Source organism: Arvicola amphibius, chromosome 7 (assembly GCF_903992535.2).
Source record: "Arvicola amphibius chromosome 7, mArvAmp1.2, whole genome shotgun sequence".
NCBI lineage: Eukaryota > Metazoa > Chordata > Mammalia > Rodentia > Cricetidae > Arvicola > Arvicola amphibius.
The window spans coordinates 31,936,079-31,958,067 of NC_052053.1; the positions used below are offsets into that span (position 1 = coordinate 31,936,079).

A 21,989-nucleotide genomic window follows, 5' to 3' on the forward strand; every position below is an offset into this window, starting at 1 on the left:
AGTGCTTGGTATTAAGTGTTTAATCTGTGGTATGTCATCCAGTCTTTAACACAATAAGGCGAGTGCCATTGTTCTATTTTTTCAGATGAAGAACCTGCCCAAGTCAAATTACCAGTTAGTATCAGGAAGGACATTTTGAACGCACATCCATTAGGGCTCTCTAGGGCCCAGTTTGTAACCATTATAATGGACTGCTTTTGTAAGGGGGTGCACTTCTGTGTACATGGCCTCATGTTAGAGGGAAGGGATATCTGCTAGCCCAGAGGCCATCTGATTGAATATCTGTTAGTTTATTAGTGCTTGTCTATTTTTAAAAACCAGGATGAGCTTTGAAAAGCCCCCAGCTTCACTGTCCATTGAATATAGAAAGTGACTAATTGTGGTTGGGATGTTTGCAGAACACATACATCATCACGGGCTGGTTCGCATGACGAAAGGCTGTGTTCTCACCTGCTGTGGGGTGGAGGTCCAACAGTCAGTTGACCTGTTCTGGGCCCCGATCGCCTTTCATCTGCTTTGCTGTCCTTCCCGAATCTTCAGTGCTCACCTTGTTTTTCGAGGATCTTGCACCTTCCATCACAGCTTCTTATTCCCCAGGAGGACAGACAAGGTGTTCATCCCAAAAGTCCATACCCGACCTGTACTTACCTGGACATTCTGGTAGTGCCCTACCACTTTAGCAACAATGCTTGAGGGTTTAAACCTCCCAAGCTCTGATAACCAGGATAGAAATGCGTTTGCTTTCCTACCTGTGGAGGGAAAGAAAGGCGATGTAGGACACACAGAACGTGTCCCCGTGACTGCAGCTGGGATCCTGTTCCTAAAATGCTGGGGGGTCAGCTGTCTTTTAGGCTTTGGGTTGTTTGGGACTTTAGAATATTTGCATACATATAATGAGGCATCTTGTGTATTAGATCCAAAATTAAATTTTTTTTGTGTGTACTTTTCACATACATACACACTGAGGCAATTTAGTACAAGAATTTTATTGCGTCTGACTTCTGTGAGTCTTCACATGAAATTAGGTGTAGAACCTTACACTTAAGATAGGATATTTTCACTAAAAATGTTTGCACTTTGGAGGATTTTATATTTCAGATTAAGAATGTTCAACCTAAAAGACAAGATCTCCCGAGTAAATTGGGAGCATGGGAACCATAGGAGAGGGTAGGAGGGGAGGGGAGAGGAAGGAAGGGGAGCAGAGAAAAATATATAGCTCAATAAAAAAAGAAAGTTCAACCTATATTAGAAACACACACACACACACACACACACACACAGCTCTAGACTGGAATGGTATCTGATTGACAAATGTAATCTGAAAATTTATGGTAAGCTGGTATTTTCTAATAAAACAATCAGGAAGTTTATGAATTTGAAAATGTTATTCAGAAGAGATTTTCATGCTCTTTAGTTTAACCCCTTGTGTGTGTATGTGTGTATGTGTATGTGTGTGTTTGCATGTGCCTGTGTGTGTATATGCATATGTGCATGTGTATTACTGTTGTTTGAACCTAGAGCCTCAGACACGTTAGGTAAGAACTCTATCACTGACCGGTATTCTCAGGCCTTTCTTTCCACTTGTCATTTGAGACAGGGTCTCACTCAGTTGCCCAGGCTGTGAACTCCCTTTGCAGTCTTGAACCTGTGATCTTTCTGCCTCAGCTTTGGACTGGTTGTATACCAGGCCCAGACTATTGCTGGTTCTTAACACTGCAGTCAGAATAATTTTTCTAAAACACAAACCTAGACTTTAAAAAAGTCTATACAACAGTTCCTTATCAACACATGGTGAGAAATCGTGCCCTCAGCCAGGCTCTCGAGGCTCTTCCAGCATTTTCTTTCCTGCTTTCTTTACCCCCAAGCCTTACCATGCACTACTGTGATGTATCTAACACACCCACACACTCTCATGTATCACACTCTTTACTTTGCCTAGCTTCTATTCATTTCCCACTAATTGTGCTTTGAGCCTTCATCCCCGCAGAGAGCAGACATGTGATGCCCCCCATCATTTACAATTATCATACTTACGTCTGGCTTCCTCTCTATTGGTTTAGTGAGGGCAGAGAACGGGCCTGTTTTGCTTACCAGATCTCCATTGCTTCACACAGGGTGTCATACACAACGGCACATAGTCAAGATTTATTAAGAGAATGAATATTAGCAACGATACCTCTATGATCTTCTGATTTGCTTCGGTCAGAATTGTTGAGAGGATAGCCAAAAACTCCTGATACCTGAACAAGACAACTGTAGAGAACACGTATGTATCATAGTCCCCATAGGCAAACACCCCATCTATTCCAAGGAAAGTATCTACCCCCCACACCTTGAAGCCTTCCACTCCCCCAGAGATCCTAGTATTACTCTATGTGAGCTCTGGGTCTTCTTGGAGACTCCGAGTCACATGTACTTAGGTAACTCTTCTAAGCTGGCATCTCTGTCATGGTTATCTTGGATCTCACGATTGAGCAGATATGTCCAATTTGCAGCCCGGTGGCACTGTGTCCCAGGATGGCTATGACTGTAGCTCAATGCAATTTGTAGAGGGCATCATACTGCAGTGTCAAAAGATGCTGGACACCCCTGAAAAGTATCAAGTTCAAAGTGGGACCAATATTAATATATTCACTTCCTTAGCCACCACAGGTCAAGACACATTCAGTTGACACCAATTTTGGCAGCTTCTGGAATCAGTTTACCAGCTGTTACATAATGCAAGCCTGTTCGTAGTTTACACAGACGCATGGCCCCTGCACGGACACAGGGTCCCAAACGGGCTCAACTTAGGCAGTGTTTTGTTTTGCATTTTAATTCGAATCTCTACCCTCTTGTGCTCCTGCAGCTATCTGGTACTGTCTGGAGTCACTTTTGATTGTTACAACTTGGGATAGCTTGCTACTGTCACTGAGAAGGGCTGAGGGGAAGGGCTCTGTGAAACGTCTGAGAATGCGAAAGGCAGCTCCTCAATCAGAGACAACTCGGCCCCCAGTGTCACTAGTACCAGTGCTGAAAGCCCAGTGTTGAGGTAACTACCTGTGGGATTCTTGAGGAGCAAGAGTTAAGGTCTATTCATCGACATGGAACTTTCCCCTGGGAGCAAGGCAGAAAAGAGTAAGCTGCAAAGCAGTAGAAGGCTGGGGCTCTGCCCTTCTTCATGTTTCAAAGAAAGATTTGTGGGCTGTCTCTCAAGTAGAAGAGTTGCCTTTGGGAAGTTTTCCTACGTGGATCCCTGGCATAGACCATTAAATCTTGTATGAAAATCTCGCGATACAACGTGTTTAGCACAGTTCAACGGTTTTGCATGTAAAAGGGGTCTTGGGGAAACTGGAACCGTATTTGCTTTCCACATTGAAAAGTTTCAGGCCATTTTGTTTCTCTGATGGTATAATCATCTGGACAAAGATATTCATTTGAAAGGTGAGTGAGATGTAAACCACTACCCTCCTACACAGACAGTTCAAAGTATTTACACTTAACTCATGAAGGCATAATGTTACAAAACACATTTGTATATTATGAAGCCATATGGCATCAAATTTTCCAATTTATAGACAACTTTGTATTTACATAACAAATTATTAAATCAACCATTTTTCAGGTTTATAAAAGGTCATTGAGGTACACACACAGTGTGTATAAAAGCAGATAAGGCTTATCATACATATCTACAGTAGATACAAATTAACTTTCATATTTGAAGATAATACTTTCAACATTTTTTCTGTATCAGACTTCCCATTGTTAGCAGGATTTCCCAGGATTCCACTGTTTACTGCTTTCTGGCTTAATGATTTAATACTCACTTCTGGTTTCTTACACATATGAATTACTAATGTCCTTGTGTCTTTGGCTAATGCAAACATGACAGAGTGAAGCAAAGAAAAAGATACGCTAATTTGGGGTTACAGCTGTGACTGCTTGGATTCTTTTGTCCACATCTTTATGCAGGACTTTATGTTCTACACTGTGGAGCCTTGAGTCTTGTGTTAGGTCACTTGGGCATAAGCGGTCAAAGGAAACAGGTATTAGTCGGGACTTAGACTTCTAAGCTTTCTTTTCATACAGAATAGTGCTACCAACATCCTAAGCATCCTCCAGGTCTTAAATCCTAATGCAAAATTGTGTATGACTCGCAAAAGAAGGCTGAACCCTGCGTGGAAGGTCACCATGGTTCACAACAGTGTATTGCTATCACCCGAGAATCTTCAGAAAACTCACAGATGGTGAGCCACCAGCTTCAGCGCCTCCCGCATGGCTGCTACATTATAAAGTAAGGAGGCCATGTTTACTTTACAGACAGATAGCAAAACTCCACATCAGGTTTTTACAAAGGGTTGACCATAGCTCATGACATCATAGAGGATGGTGCTTGTCAAGCATTTTCATTCAAAGCGCAACTGATAAGTATGTTTCAAAAATCTTCCTTTAAGAAGATTTTAAAAACAAGTCCTGGACTGCTTGGAAAGGTGTAAGACAAATCACACAAGGCCTTCGTGTTAATTTTTACTCATTTGGAATGATGCGTTAAAACTACTTAGATGTGTAGTCTATTCTCTGTGTGCTTCTCAGAACTGTGAAGGGATGGATTAAATTTCCTTTGCTAGTTAGGACTATTATATTCTCTAAAGGAAAAAACCAAGACGAAGATTTCTTTTCTTTCTTTCCTAATGCTTGATTTTTCTCTTTAAAAAAGGTTATTTTAGGAAATAAAAATTTTGCTGACATAGAAGGACTAGTTTTTATTTTAAAATAAATTGGCTTCAGTAGAAAGAGAAGGAAATGGCTCTATGAGAAGAACTGAAGCATCAGTGAGCAGCTTTTCAGGTGTAAAGCAGGTGTAACATTTCAAAAAGTGTTACAGCATGGCATGACCTAAACTCCTGATAGCATGTACATTCCCTGCTTATATGAAACCATGAAACTGTAAGAGAAAAAGAGAAAGACCCACGTGGACAGAGGAAGTCGTATCTCGCACCCTCAGCAAAGCAACAGCGACTATGAGGCCACGGTAGAAACCAATTTTGCATGGTTCCCTGAAGCAAAGCATACCATGGTGCTAATGGAACTAACTCAGATTCCCCAAAGAAGGTGTGTTGGAGCCACACCTTCTAAAGATGGAAAGGCCAATGTCTTCTGTACAGCAACACATCACACATGTAGACACACGGAGTGCATGGACACGCCCACATTACACATCACACATCACACATGAAGACACACAGAACACACAGACATGCCCACAGCAATGCATCACACATGCAGAAACATGGAGTGCACAGCCACATAACACATCAGACATGGAGACACACAGAACATACAGACATGCCCAGTCTAAAGACGCAAAAGCCAAGGCTAAGTAAGAGAGTCTTCTGTACAGCAGCAACACATCACACATGTAGACACACGGAGTGCATGGACACGCCCACGTAACACATCACACATGCAGACACATGGAGTGCATGGACATGCCCATGTCTCTCTGAGAACAAACAACAATGGGCACAAACAGGAAGAAGCAGGTTGATGCCAAAGAAAAGCATCAGAGGTTTAGATAGACCACATACATCACCTTGTAACAAAACATGTCCACTATACGATATCAAAGGTTACTTCATGTGACTGAATGAAGGCTTGGGCAGCTGTGGGACCCTCCCTCTGGTACCCCCTCCCTCTGGTACCCCCTCCCTCCTTCCCCAAAGATAAAATGACCATACCCACTGCAGGAGGCACTTCCATTGCAGCCATGTGTATTCCATTAGGCTTGAGGATAAGAGGCAGGGTGGGGACAGGACAGACAGAAAGGTAAAAGATGTGAGGGAAAATCTCAGAACTCTGAAGTCAGAAGTGAATATGGTGGAGGATGGGTGTTGTGATGTATGCCTTCAGTCCCAGCACTTGGGAGGCAAAGGCAGCAGGATCTCTGTCTATTTGAGGTCACCCTGGTCTATGGAGCAAGTTCCAAGACAGTTAGAGCTCACAGAGAGACCCTGTCTTAAAAAAGAAAAGAAAAGAAAAAAGAAAAGAAAAGAAAGAGACTCTGGTGGTGTATGTGTGCTGTGTACTCTGAGTTTTGTCTCCTTTCTCCTGAGTTACTGGGACTCTGTTACATGATGGGACTGGGGAGTTTAAGAGGAGGGTTAGGAAGGTGAAAAGTAACACAAATACAGGAGGACTTCCTCCACCAGTAGTGTCCAGAGTCTGGTAGAGGACAATCTCCCAGCAGCCGAGTGCCAGGCTACAGAGTGACCATGGCAAGGGGACAGGCAGTGATCTCTGGGGGTCTTGGGTAGAGGCTGGTTCCAAAAAAGAGGGTATAACGTGTCCCTTCTTCTGACAGTCTCTAACAGGGTATAACGTACCCCTTCTTCTGACAGTCTCTAACAGGGTATAACGTACCCCTTCTTCTGACAGTCTCTAACAGGGTATAACGTACCCCTTCTTCTGACAGTCTCTAACAGGGTATAACGTACCCCTTCTTCTGACAGTCTCTAACAGGGTATAACGTACCCCTTCTTCTGACAGTCTCTAACAGGGTATAACGTACCCCTTCTTCTGACAGTCTCTAACAGGGTATAACGTACCCCTTCTTCTGACAGTCTCTAACAGGTGGTCTGCAGTTTTGTCTATGCCACAAAGAATTGTGCAGCAGACGGGAGATGCACTGCGCTCCGTTGTTGTTCATTATCTTGCACTTTTACGAAGACTCGCAGTTTTAGGTTCGTGTATTTGTAATGTAGCAATATTCTACCTTTATTTCACATTTTTTATTTAATATAACATAAATAATTTGGCTAATAAGACGTAACCAACATATTTCAGCCACATTTATATATATATATATATAAAATAATCTGTGAATGGTATAAATAATTCTTTAAATAAAATAAATCTGATATGTTACGTAATACTGATAAAATTACCACTGCTCATAATTTTGTAAGCTGCTCTCTCTTCCGTGTAAAGTGACACAAATGAATGGCATGAAATGCGGTTTGACTTATTTTTCCCATTACAAAAAATAAAAACTGAACTGTCTTCGCCCTTATGTCTGTTGAGGGCTGCAGTGTGTGGCCTTTGCCTCCATGTGTGGAAACGAGGCTTTACCTCATCAGACGTTATCTGCAGAAAAACTCTGAGCATCGTTGGTGGAAAGCTATCTAGTTCAACTGGTGGCTATCAAAGATTTACTAAATAAATGATGGAGTAAAATAGTTCGTCTAAGTGTTTTTTAAATTTTATAAAACCTACTCTATTTTAAAACTTAGTTTTTAAAAATGTCCTAAATGGAACAGCCATATCCCCTTTCCAAGATAGGGAAAGGGGTGGAAGGAACACTAGAGCCAGAGCACAGGGAGATACCTTCTCGGTATGCTATAGCCATCCCGCTCCAGCCCGCCCCTTTGGTTATCTGCACAAGACTTACACATGACTGAACACACCAGTATTTCACCATGGAGGGGCCCTGTGGTCCCACTCCACCATGAGGGACTATTAGTCAGTGGTTGCTGGGTGAGGGGATGTCATTTTCCTTCCTGGTGTAGCCACTGAGAAGTTGCCTTGCTCTAGTAAATAACCTCCCGCCCATGCTCAGGCAAGAAACTCTAATCACATTCAGTGGGTCACACACAGGAAGACATGAAAATAGCAGGGGACTCACTGTAAAGAGGGGTGGGTAAAAGAAGGGGATGGAGGCAGGGACAGTGACTCAAATTCATTATAGAAATGTCTGAAACTGTGAAACAGTGAAATTGTAACAAATGGTGGAGATTCTGAATTCTTGATGTAGGCCCGTGAACCGTCATCCGCTCAGAAATTTTTAGGCTTCTTAGACCCCCAAACCTGAGTCTAGTGCTTTTATATGAGGCTCCTGCTAAAAAGACATTGTAAGTGGACACGCAGTGGTGTGCAGCGTATGCCATGGTTTGTGTATTACATCATCGTGTCTTTGCTCTGCTGTTAAGTACAAAACCAGCATCTGTTATATTATCATAGAAAAGCATTTAGGTTGTATTTTTATTTATCACTTTACACTGGTAGTCTCTGGTAGGTGTACTCCATAGAAACCAAAGATTTTTTGTACACTATTTCTTTGTACAATAAAAGATAAAGTGTGCATTAAGTATGCTTGTACATGACAATATTGTACAATATTTACATTTCTAATATCGCCATGAAATTCTGTATTTTCTATATACAACACTGAAAATTCTTCAGAAACATTTGGACTATCTCTTATAATCACAATTTTAGTATAATAGAAAACGCTTCTCAGCAATCACTTGGCCACTTATCACTTTGTTCATACAGGGATTTTGATTGTTTCGTTTTGTTTTCAACATTCATTTTCCTTCCTGATCTCCACATCTCCATCACTGCTCCTTTGGGCGCCCTGTGGTGGTGGTAGCTATCTGTCATAGTTTACATTCTGACCTCACCATGGCCGCATCAACAGCTACACACAGATGATCTGTGCACGCTCCCTTGATAACGCTGTGCCACTGGAACACCTACACACAGATGATCTGTGCACGCTCCCTTGATAACGCTGTGCCAGTGGAACAGTCTCTGTTATCTGGAGATCTTCCTCCTCTTGGGCTTGGGGGGCCTCATTTGTCTGTCACCCTGTGGGATTTGGTGAACCTGGGAATAAGGTGGGAAAAAATAACGGGAAAATTGAAATCATAAACACCATATGACTTCTGACAAAGAAATAGGGCAGAAAACAGTCTGCTTTGTTTCCAACCACTGATATCCTAAGACTCTTTAAAAAAATTTACAAAGACCTAAGTCTGTGCACTGTCTCCACAAAGCCTGAGCAATAGTAGAAACTGATAATCTGAGTAGCAGAAGACACCACTGAATAGTGTGGAGCACAGTAAGAGTTGGAGAATCGCCAGCCAGAGATGCCTGGATCAACAATCTCACTATGGCCTGGAGACTCAGGTAAATGCATGCCAAATCTGCTTCTGTTCTCTTCATTACACTACTTATTGTATAACTTCTATAAAGTGTCAAAGATCAGAATATCTACCTACATGTAGTTCTGCCCGAGGATGTTTGTTTATGAGAAGAATCAGCATAGGCAACAGAACTCCCAGACCACTCATGGGCAGGCTTGAGTTTGTGTGAGTTGGGAAGAACAACTAATGCAACTCATTGTTATATATTAGTACAGGAACTAGAAACATTTAATTCTGTGCGTCACAGTGAAAAGGAGTTGAATGGTACAAGAGCATTAGATAGGAGATACATTCTGAGGGACAGGAGGTAAGATCTCCCAACCTGGTACATGGCTAGTGATGTCAAAGAATGAAGTAAGACACAGAAGACAGAATAGACCCAAAGCTGTGGCCAAAGTAAGTATTTTAAACTAGCATTTGGAAACAAAACTATTGTAGTATTTGCTAATTCCCATGGTGTAAATGCTTCTACCATAGCCAATTTTAACCTACCAACATGATGTCATAGGACTCAGAGTTAGGAAAATCCACTTGTTAATTGTGTGCTTTAAATGTAATGTTTAAGGGCTGGGAACTAACTCAGTTTTAAGTGCTTGCCAAGCATGCATGAAGTCCTAGATTCAATTCCCAACACTGAGCCAATTACAAAAAGAAAGGTTAGACAACAGCAAAGGCTAATTGTCTTTAGTCAAAGGTAAGATTCATTTATAAAAATGGTATTTAAAGCTTTAAGATAATGCTCATGAACTTCCAGGACTACTTCTTTCTCCAGACCCTTTTTGTGCATGTCTTTAAAACAAACACAACTCAAGTTCACTTGAGGTGAGGTGCTACGTTATCGAGGAAAGTCTTTACCCACAACAACGTGTTAGTAATCTGCAGGTCCAATGTAGCCTGAAAAGGTATTTTACTTAGATATGTAGTTTTTCAATGTTTTGTGTGTGTATAAGTGCTTTAATATCTTTCAAACAATTGTAAACATAAGGCATTTTATTTTTGGGTTCTTGAGAAAGTTGGGGACATGTTGCAATTCCATCGCAACTTCCCGCATGGTTCAGCTCTGCTGGAGTATGAAGGAGGAAGAACTTCTGAAGAACACATTCCAGGTTTGCCTCATTAGTTGCCAATGCCTGGTGGCCACAAAGGCCAAATGCCCCAAGACAGAGTAATGAGACAAAGACCAAACCATTTTTATCTTTTTCCTTGGAAGGCACATTGTATAATGTATTTCCTAACCCACTTGCGTCGAGGCGGTCTGGGCTGATAGGAGCTATGTTGACAATTCTGTGCCCTCTCTTTCTTCACTATCAAGCAGGATGCAATGGATATATGGGATACGGAATACGTTAAGGTCCTAAGGAGCAGTGGGTACTTTACAGAGAATCTAGGATGTGAGAGGCTGAGTGGAGCAGCACCTTCCTCAGAATGCCCCAGAATCAAGTGAGAGATGGCCGTTGGTGCTGAAATTCTAAGTCAGGGAGTGGTCAGCAGTGTAAGCAGTACATCTTAGTTGGTAATTCTCAGTTCTAGGATTGTGATTGCTTTCATACCTCTTTACTACAGACAGTATACACCCGGGTCCTAGAAGATGTTGAGTTGATGGCCACTTGGTCTAGGCCTACAAGTTTATCAGGAAACTCAGTGTCCTCCCACTGTAGGTTAGATTACCAATTTTTTTTTGTTTTGTTTTTCGAGACAGGGTTTCTCTGCAGCTTTAGAGCCTGTCCTGGAGCTAGCTCTTGTAGACCAGGCTGGTCTCGAACTCACAGAGATCCGCCTGCCTCTGCCTCCCGAGTGCTGGGATTAAAGGCGTGCGCCACCACCGCCCGGCTAGATTACCAAATTTTTATGACCTGCACCAACTGCAACGTTTTGCAAACCTCTACATGTTATCCATCATTGAGTAGCCATTGGATGGGTTGTTAGAATTTGGAAGACCTAAGTCAAAGTGTCAGTAAATTATTTTTCATTGTTACATAGCCTGAAATAATTTTTAGTTTAAGGGGATTACTAAAATTAGATTCATGTGTTTAAAGTCTACATGTGAAGGAGAGAAGGCTTTAGACTTCTCCCCTCAATGCATCCGATGCATCATGCAACAAAAATGTGAAGAGAAAGCACATTACTTCCTTAATCACAGGGTTTACAGTTTACACTAACAGAACTTTGCACAAAACATTCTAACTTTAAGATAGCAGAAGGAAAATGAGAAGTCAGTACACTCTTTGAAATTCACTTTTTTTTTTTTTTTTAAAAAAAAAACCTCACTTTCCCCCTTAAATGTGAAGTTTGTATTGCTGAATATTTGGTTACACTGACAGTCACTGCTACTCACAGTCAAATGCAGAAATCTGTGATTGGGACCTCACCATATTGTTGCTGACACTTAATGAACCTTTGTAAGAAAACAAAAGTTACTTATCTCAGAAAAAATAAAAAAGGCATAGCTAATACAGGCTCCTTTTTCTTAAATGCTTTTCTGGTATCAGTCTTTCCCTTGTGGAGCAGTTTAGTATGGCTATGAGTTGCTTCACAATGTTCAAGAGAGGTTACCAATAAAGTGTTAAAGCAATTTATTTTCAAAGAAACACAGTATAATGAGAAAAATAAATTGACTTACGGTCCCAGACATTTTGTCCAGTTCACTCATGGCCTCGTGAATAGCAGCTTCTAAATGGTTATTTAGTTTTCCACTTCTGGAATTAATGAAAATAACATGCCAGATTAACAAATTAAAGAAACAAAAGCCTTCATTTAATTCCCTCATCAGAAAACAAACATATCAATTCGACCAGAGAAAGTCAATCTAGATTCACGTTTAGAAAACCAGGCCATAACACATCACTTTGGAGTTCCCACCACTGAAACTAATGATTTAAATAACAGCGTCTTAAAAAGATGAGCTCAGGAAGCTCGCCCCATGATATGCTTCTTCTGTATTCCGAGACGAAGGTTGCATCAGGGGTTCTGTGGCCGCCAGTGCAGGGGCTTCTACCAGGATTCAGTCTGTCCCACAAGGTCTTTTGCCTGGCTGTTTCTCAGCAGGGAAACAGATTGTGGCTGGGACATGGGGACTGAACTGCAGGCTCTGGCCACTAGGGAGCTCCCTCCATCCTTTCTGGATCTCAGCTATGTCAAATGGAGCAAAAAGAAAGTTAAATTCTGATGCACTGTCCAGGTCAGAAACAGCTATTCCCTCGTCACGCCTGAGGCTCGGAGGCTGGTTTCACCCATATTCACTTAAACTGACGTGGCGTGATCCTCCCAACAGACACAGGATGATTGTCTCAGATGCCGATCACTCCTCTGACTTGCTTTCTCACTCAGCACCCCACTTCATGGTTTCCGTGAATAACACATGCCAATTTTGAAACTCATATGGATGAAACTGTTGTGCCCATTACTACAGTCAAGCAAACTGACCTTCTCTATGGCTACACATCCATTCACCTACCTTCCTTCCCCTCATCTATACATATAAACTTTATTCCCGAATCTTCTGAATATGCAGGCAATCTATTCTCATCAGGACATTTGACGGGAAAGTGGCTGAAGCAAACTCCTATAGCAGGCTATCATTGGCATGGCTTTGCAAGAGTTAATTCTTATCTCAGCATCTACACTGGAGATTGGAAATTTGTACTTGTGGGAGGGAACACCATAACTTCAGTGGAATGTCTTCGGATGAGGTCTTTCCGTTTACCAGAGAGCTCCCTAGGTTTCGTTCTCAATACACAATGACCTGACAATTCCTATATTTTGGTTTTCTCCCCCTGTGCCTTACAGATGCTCACTGATCCACCTTTGAGTATTATACTTCTAGGCACACCATGAATGCTGCATATATTTGCGGAGTGAATTTGTCCAAAGTGAACATAAATGGGTCCCGTATCTTGGTAAGTCAAGTGTACACATAAGTCAGTACAACTGAAAGGAAAGATTAGATTTCTACTTGGTGACTATTCTCAGTCACACTCTCTTTCATCTGCCTCCTCAGCTTATGTTTTACTTGATATACCCATGGACAGAATTTTTTTTTACACACAAAAAGCTGTCAGAATTCACAAATTCATCGTCACTACGATATCATCACCGCCACCACCACCACCACCACCACCATCATCATCATCATCATCATCATCATCATCATTACTATTATTTTGAGGCAGGGTCTTGCCAATGTAGATCAGGCTGGGCTGGAACTCTGAAGCCTCTCCCTCCATGCTGGGATAAAGACATGCCCCACCATGCCAGTATTCCTGTATCATTATTTTGGGGCACCATTCAAGCTGGCATACATGTTTCTTTCTTTTTACCAGTACACAGCATTTCCACATATATACTGCCTGCCATTCCATTTTTATGGACACCTGCATCTTCTAGAGTCACTCTGAGTTGTTGTTTTTCAGTGAGGAGTTTGTTAAGTGTGATCCTGGGTGGCTGAGAAGAAGCTCAAATTCAGGACTCTGGGGCCATCAGTGTTTGAATAAGGTTGGGCTAGGACCTCTTTTAAGGGCTATTTGGTGAGAATCATGATGATATTCTTCATGGGCAAATTGTCTAGCAATATCACACTTTCTGCAGTGCATTTAATAGGTTTATCTTTATTTTGTCTTTGGATTGAGAAACAGGCATTTATATTTTTTCAAAAATTGAAAAAAATTACTTATGTGTACAGGTGTTTTGCTTGCAAGTTTGCACGCCATGTACATGCTAGGTATCCACAGAGGCCAGAAGAAGGTATTGAATCCCATGGAACTAGATTTATAGATGGCTGTTAGATACTGTGTGGGTGCTGGGAATTGAACCCCAGTACTCTGAAGAGCAGCCAGTGTTCTTAACCACTGAACCATCTCTCCTGCCCCCATATGCATTTAAATTTCAAGGATATTTAGTTTTTATGTATTTTTATTATAACATATTATAGAATTAAAATGGACTATGCCAAAAAACTTCTAAATAACTAAAAATAAAAAATATTTCATTAAAAATCCACCAGTGAATTATGCTCTCTTTCCTTTAATCGCATTTCAGAAAATATTTATTTATTTAAGTCAGAAAGTGCACAAGCCATGGTATTGAGGTCAAAGGACAGGTTGTGGGAGCTGGTTCTCTCTGGCCACCTGGATCCTAGGGATGAACTCAGAGAGCACATTAGCCACCGAGCTGCTCTGTCATCCCTCTTAATAGCAAGTGTAGTTACTATTTATTGAAAGACTTGTATTTGCCAACAATAGTTAGATCTTTACGTATTATCTCATTTAAAATTTACAGCAATCTCATGAAGTAAGCATTGTGGTAACTGTGTGTATATAATACGTTGTGACTTTTTTAGATAAAAGGAGTGAAATCAATTATAATTATGTAATTAGGAAAGTGTGTATTTAACTATAAATATCTTTCCAAAGTAAGAGTCATGATTTTTTTCCAATGAAGAACACAGTAACATCACGATGAAAGTACAGAAATAATTTAACAACAGAACTTATTGAATACAAAGTTAGAACATTAGAAACTCATTGTTCACCCAAGTATTTAAAAAGATATTTGTAAAAAACCATGCAATATGGGCCAGTGCAGTGGTTCCGTGGGTGAAGGCACATGTTATCAAAGCCCGATGACCTGAGTTTGTCTCCAAAGACTAATGTGTGGAAGAAGAGAACCAACTCCTACAAGCTGTCTTCTGACCTCCACACATTTGCCATGGCTTATGCATATGTCCCTCTCCAATAAATAAAACAGAATATTAAATGTTAATTTAGACCAAATAGCACAATGTTTTGTTTATAAAAAACTTAAGCAGATACTAGATGGAGAAATGACTACTTTTGGAAAGAGAACACACACAGAGATGTAGAGCATGAAATGATTTGAAGGCATCGCAAAGGTCAAGAGGCAGACAGACTTTTCTAGGTATCGCATCTACAGACCGATTTCCACCGTATGTGTGCCAGGGACGAATGAGCTTAGAAGAGGAAGAGAAAGCTCTATGAGTTCTTAAAGAAACAATTAGTCAAAATTTGGTTTTCCAGTCCTGAGAGCCTTCTGTGGAGTCTCTGCTAATATTGACTATTTCCTGCTGACACTTAATAATAAACATTTTTACTAATGGACACTCTAAATCCTAATTGATTAAGCAACAGACATTCATGTAATCATATTTCTAGTCATTAATGGAGATAATTGCCACTCTTATCTCCTTTGATTATCACGTATTATCTTTATCTTTACTAATTAAAAAGAAAAAGAGGCCAGGTAACGTCTGTGAATGACATAAAATGTAAGTGTGAGCTGAGAAATTATGTATGACTTTTTTTTAAAAAATATTTATTTATTACATATACAATATTCTGTCTGTGTGTATGCCTGCAGGCCAGAAGAGGGCACCAGACCTCATTACAGATGGTTGTGAGCCACCATGTGGTTGCTGGGAATTGAACTCAGGACCTTTGGAAGAGCAGACAATGCTCTTAACCTCTGAGCCATCTCTCCAGCCCCTATGTATGACTTTTTAAGATTCACTTTAGAATGTCGGTGACTCATTTCAGGTAGAACACAACAAATTAAGCAAAAACAGAAAGCCAAGAACTCTGTACTCTGAAAATCTAATCCATAAAGCAGTATGAAAATTTAAGACAACTAAAAGCTAAATTGAAATTATTCTTTTTTATTGTTTGGGAGTTTCATATGTGCATGGTTCATTTTCATCAAATCTACAATCCCTGCTATTTCTCCTATTCCCCCTACCACTTCCCCTCCAAACTTCATATGCTGCTTTCTTGCCTCCTTCTCCTCCTCTTCCTCCTCCTCCTCCTTCCTCTTCCACTTCCGTCTCCTCCTCCTTTTAAACCCACCGAGTTAACTTAGGGCTATCGGCATGTGTGTGGTGTAAGATCATTGACTAAAGCATGGGTTGTCTCTCAGGGGCCACAACCCCGAAGAAAACTGACTCTACCTCCTCCACAGCCATCAGCTGTCAATAGCTCCTCAGTTAGGGGAAGAGTCCCTCCCTTGTCTGTGTTGGGATTTTGGCTAGCCTGCTTCTGCACATCAGTCCCAGCTGCTGTGTGTTTTGTGAGTAGTCGTGTCTGACAAATACCACTACTTTACTGTAGATGTTCACTACCTTTGGCTCTCACATCTTTCTGTTGCTCCCTCATCTGAGATGGGAGGAATGGTATGAGACAATTATCTTATTAGAACTGAACACTCCACAGTCTCTTTTTCTTTACATGTTGACCAGTTGTGGGTCTCTATACTAATCACCATCTATGAAAAAGAAGTTTCTTTGATGAGGGCTGAGAGATGTATTAATTAAGGGATATAAATATCTTAGAGACAGTTTATTACTATGTCTATTTAGTAGAATAATAGCCGTAGTTTCTCCCCTATGGACTGTGACCTAGCCAGTCATGAGTTTCTGGCCCAGTTAATGGTATCAGGAATGCATTATGTTTTGTGAATCAGGCCTTAAAAATCAATCTAGAAAAAGTGGTTGGTTACTCCCTAATATCCATGCCACTATTGTACTAGTGAGTTTGTATTGCTAGGATGTTTATTCTTGTAGTTTGCTGGGTTCACAGCTGGGTAAGAAAGTGGGCTATTTTTCTCCTAGTAGCCTACACAGCATCTTCTATCTAGCACTATGAAAGTTACCCAGTAGGAATGAAGCTTCCAAGTTGGTACGACCTTGATTTCAACATGTTCTATAACTCAAGTATGTGGTGACATTTCTCAGTTTTTTTTTTTTTTTTTTGGTTTTTCGAGACAGGGTTTCTCTGCAGCTTTTTTTTAGAGCCTGGCCTGGAACTAGCTCTTGTAGACCAGGCTGGCCTCGAACTCACAGAGATCCGCCTGCCTCTGCCTCCCGAGTGCTGGGATTAAAGGCGTGCGCCACCACCGCCCGGCGACATTTCTCAGTTTTAAAGTGAAAATATATTTGACCTATTTTTATCATTTACCAATTCCAATTTTATAAGATATCAGGTAAACCAAAAGAATTTATACACATAGAAGGCTGAGTCCCTTGTAACTGAAAAAAGTAACGTTTCTAAAAGCTTTGGAATTTTCCTTTTGTAGAGCCACTTCTTTAAGCATCAGATTAACCTAAATTAACTGTTAAAATATTACTACTTCTTATGGTTAGGATGTATCAATTCAAAGATATTCATTTTTGATATGGTAGCTTAAAATATTAACAATTAAAATGATTATATAACATCCTAAATATTTACGAAAACAACATGTTTCAACCAGCAAAAATACTGGATAATTCATTTCTTTTACTTTCAACTATATATGCCAAGTACTATATGTAAGGGTCTATATTATTTATAACAGTCCTAAAGTAGGAATATGTACATTTTAGAAATGTTGAATTTAGGCTCAGAGAGATTAAGCAACATACTCAGAGACATATAGCTATGAAACAGCAAAAAATATAATCTAGGTCAAGAATCAATCTCTCAACTTTCTAAACACTTTTCCTTTTCAGGCTTTTTCTCTTCTTAGTCTACAGCAATATCTAAACCTGTCATTGCTGTGGCTTGAATGTAACAGCTGCACATACAATAATACCTGGTCCCGAACTTGCTGCAGTCTAGGGAGGCTGTTTACTCTGGAGGGAGTGAGTGGGCTCCTGGGAGACCAGCCTGTTGATGCTCTGCTTCCCGAGTGATGATGCAATGTGACCAGTCAGTTTTCAGTTCTGCTATCAAGCCTTACCAGCCTGCGGTCAAGTGTTCCCTATGAGGATGGATTGTATCTCTCTGGAACTAACAGCCAAAATAAATCCTTTCTCCCGTGAGTTGCTTTTGCCAGGTATTTTTCTCACAAAAGTAACTCAAAAACTTTCTATTGAGCCCTGGTGAGATGGCTCAGCTGCTTTGAGTACTGTGTTCATTTTCCTGATGCTGGGAACCTGTGTAGCTTCAGTTCTATGGAATCTGGCACCCTCTTCTGACCTCCACAAGCACCAGGCATTAGGTACAGACATGGCCTACATACAGTGCAGGCAACACATACACACACTCACACACCAAACAACAATAACAACAACAAAACAAAAATAACAAACAAAAACCCTAAAAATAAAACACCCCACCTTTATTGTGGTTTTCCAGGAAAACATCACAGAAAAAGTAGAAAAGAGAAGAACATCTGTGATCTCCCCTCTCTACTTCCTTATTTTATCCATAACCCATGAGCTCTTCGTATATCACCAAAGGACTGGATGGCCTCCAAATTGCAAACGGCAATGGAGAAGTCTCACTTCTTGTCTTCCTGGATCTCTGTTTATGGTTTCCATCTTGGTTTTCTTTCTCTTTTTGAGACAGGTTCTTACTCGGTGGCCTGTGCTAGCCTTGAACTCATGGCGATGCTTCTGCCTGAACCTCCCAGAGTGCTGGGACTACATCCCGAAGCCACCATGCCCAGCTGCAGCCTTTGTCTTCTAAGGCCTTCCACTCCCCCTGGTCTCTCTCCTTTCCTAGCACTTCGTTCCACTTTCTTCGTTCTGTTACTGTCTAACTGTCTAGCTTTCAGTCCTCAGTGCACGACTCTGCAGTGGCTGGCAGGGTACCTCTGTATGAGTGTAACAGCTTTACATGCTGTATGAGTGTAACAGCTTTACACGCGTCTCACACTTGCCTGTCAGCCACCCTGCACATCCCAAGTGGTATCCAACAGTTCCCTCCATATTTCCGCTTCAGTCACTCCCTTCCTCATCACGCAAACCCAAGTCTTTGATTACTTTCCTTACTATTCTGATCAGCACCATGTTTTCTTAATTTTACCTCCTAAATATTTCCTGAGCATGTTTCTACTCTTCCATTTTCATTACTGCTTGGGTCCTTTCCTTTCCTCGCATACTGGCATGAGCTCTGAGACGATCTACCACTAACACTGTTTTCTTAAGAGTCCCCTCCCCCTCTTCTACCTTCACACGAAGGTAAAAAAATCTGACCATCTGCCCCTTTTGGATACTTCAAATAAAGCAAATAGCCAATATACTGGCTCCTGCTTATGTTTCTGGCCAAGCACGTAAAAATGTTCTAGCTGTTGCTTTCCCAGATTCAGTGCTAACATTATCTAAACACTGCTCTACCCGAGCTCATTTGGCTGTGTGGAAGCTTTGGTTTAGGAGTCTAGGAACCATTTTTTTGTTTCCCCTTCCCTTCCCACTCCTCCCTCCCCTCCCTCTCCCCACCTCTGTCTTTTGAGTCAGGGTCTCTTTACATGGCCCTGGCAGTCCTGAAATTTACCATGTAGACCAGGCTAGCCTTAAACCTGCTTCTGCCCCCGAATGCTGGGATAAAAGGTGTGTGCCAATATGCCCAGCTCTAGGAACCATTCTTTGCTGAGTTTACTGTTACCTCTCATATTTAATTTACATACAATGCTTTCCTTGCTATTTTCACATTTTAATTGTGTGTTTCTGAATCTGTCTCTAAGGACAGAAGACTAAACCCAGGTCTTAAAGGGGGTGTGTAAAGATCATTTACAAATGAATACATTTACAAATGATTAATTTGCAATTCTTCTTTTAGGAAAACATTTACTCAGTGCATGTACCCATGTGGGCGGTGCACCCACAAGATGGAGCACACGTGGAGATCAGAGCACAGCTTATAGGGCTGGTTTTTTTCCTCTACTATGTAGGTCCAGGGTTTCCAGCTCTGATCACCAGGCTCAGGGGCAAGTATCTTTACTGAGCCAGTGATCTTACCAGCCCCAGTATATAATACTTAGTTTTTGGAAAATACGGAACTGAACAGGAATGCCAATGACATGGTTTAAAATGATCCTCTGTCTACACATACAGAGCAACATTTGTTTCTCTACCTTAATATGAAACAAAGGTTACGATTCATCAACCACCTCATCATAAAAATGCTCTCTAATACTACCTGCTTATCTGTATGCTTTATTCATGAAACAACAATCCAGGAGAACTTGAATAATAACGGTTAAAAGTTCAATTTCATGTCAGAATTCTAAGAGAACTTATATTCAAGTCCATTACTCTGGCACAACAACAACATCCACTAGTACTGCTCTCACCAGTGGGGTAACCGGCCAAGGTTTTCACGTATGGGATACCAGGGTACTCCCCTCCCCAGTATTTGAATTGCAAATGACAGACTCACTAAACTTGTATAGCTTACTAAATTGCCATAAAAGAAGTATTAATCATGTTTTCTTTCCTTCTAAGTTAGGAGGTGGGGATGGAGGAAGGAAAATGAATGAAGAAGCAAATTCCATATGTGGTATGTACAAATCACACAGAAAATGTCTTTTGGTAATAGCTAGTTTGGGGTGTCCATTATGGTCCTCTGATTAGAAATATCAGAGAATAGTACCTGGATCACAACATGAAACAAATCAGTGAGACTTCACAGTCCCTGAGGGAAAGACAAAATGGAAAACCAAGTGCTTACTTTCTGTTCCTTTTCCGGACTCGGCTGTAGGCTTCTAAACCGTCTGTTAGGGTCTTCAACTTCTCGGGCTCCACCTGAGTGAGGGTATGAAGACCAAACCGCATTACCCAGACCTGTAATTGCTCAACATGCTCTTTATTCTACTTTCTTGCCAGATAGCAAGTGTGGCACTGGGGAAAAGACACCCCTCCCCAATCAAATGTACTGTCCTTGCTCAGTTACAGGCAGATTCTGGGACTCGTAAGTTGAAGCCTCAGTGGAAATGAAAGCCAGTTTGGTTTTGACATTGTCAGTGTTTTAGAAATAAGAAGCCTGTAATTTAAGTAACTTTCAATACACACAATCACACAGCTCACACATCCTGGCCCACTTTCTCCGCTGCCTTATGCGCTCAGCAGCGGCATCTTCACAACATGCAGGGGAGAGGTAAGAGTGCTGCTCAGGGAAGAGGAGCAGCTTTTAGGAACTGGAATGTTATCTCATGTTTTAATAGGAATTAAACAATTAGACTATTCTTCAAAAACTTTTAGACCTATTTATTTTAATTTGCCTGTATGTATGTATGTATGTGTATGTATGTATGTATGTATGTATGTATGTATGTGCATGGTGTGCATGCCTGGTGCTTGCAGATATCAGAAGTGGGCATAGGATCTTCTGGAGCTGGAGTTACAGATGATTTTGAGCCACCATATGGGTGCCAGGAACTGAGCTAGGGTCCTCTGCAAGAGCAAAAGCTCTTAGCTGTTAACTTCCCAGTCCCAGACAGCTTCCTAAGCCTTATTTCCCCTGTCGCTGAAGGCCAGTCACACCTATCTTGCAGCTATGCTTTCTGTGATCAGCAGAATGAAAGGCCACATTTTACACAGCCTACTGAAAAATAATTATTATGTAGAGTGTGCTAGGCACCCCAGAGGCCAGAAACTAAGAAGGGTAGAAGCCATGCATAGTCCTTGGTGCTGTAGAAAGGAGGGGCCGATACTCTGTGGGCTTGTCTCCTTTCCTGCCCTGCCATCACTGCAAACCTGTCAAGTTGGCTTACTCCACAGAACTTGGCCTCCCATGGGGCTGGGTATTTGCATGCATGGGCTGTGTGCATACATTTTGCCCCTCCCTCCCCCAAGAAAAACAAAACAGGAGGAATATGTGTATGTATCAAAATGCCTTTGGAAATATTTTGCTATTTTTATTGATCTTTAAAAAAAAGAAGTCAAGCTATGCCTTATCTGTATGCTTGTCACTAATAAGCCACTTTTATATAAAAATTCAGAGTTTGGGGAAAGCTTCACGGATAAGCAAATAAATACTCATAAGCAAAGAAATTAGCTTTTGTCTTTAAATTTTAATGACACGCATGAATGTCATTTATAAATAATTTCTCTGTGACCTCCTCCTCAGACGAGCACACACTAAGAATAACAAAGTGTTTCCACTTTCATTTCTATCTGTTCAGTCCAGTAACACAAAGGTATTTGTGTGTGTAGCTTTGTATTTTGTCTCAAAGGAACCAATTTTGTTAGGGATGTCTGATAGAGTATATGCCAGAACAAAAGACATCTTTGTTCCTGCCACACTTCATCAAGAG

The 21,989-nt window shown here is 41.1% G+C and overlaps 1 protein-coding gene across 5 annotated transcripts in view; it reads right to left on the reverse strand.

Moving 5' to 3' along the window:
• Positions 1–8,005: 8,005 nt before the first annotated feature.
• Positions 8,006–21,989, reverse strand: part of Mbd5 (methyl-CpG binding domain protein 5) — a 162,336-nt gene continuing 148,352 nt past the window's right edge. For 4 of the 5 annotated variants that reach the window (XM_038335675.1, XM_038335674.1, XM_042055416.1 and 1 more), the window contains 3 exons: positions 20,405–20,478; positions 11,587–11,662; positions 8,006–8,646 (listed from right to left, as the gene is read on the reverse strand). In XM_038335675.1, coding sequence (XP_038191603.1) covers positions 8,575–8,646; positions 11,587–11,662; positions 20,405–20,478 — 222 coding nt within the window. In that variant the 3' untranslated portion in view covers positions 8,006–8,574. The remainder of the gene's footprint in view (positions 8,647–11,586; positions 11,663–20,404; positions 20,479–21,989) is intronic. The other variant, XR_005286101.1, reaches the window with a different exon arrangement.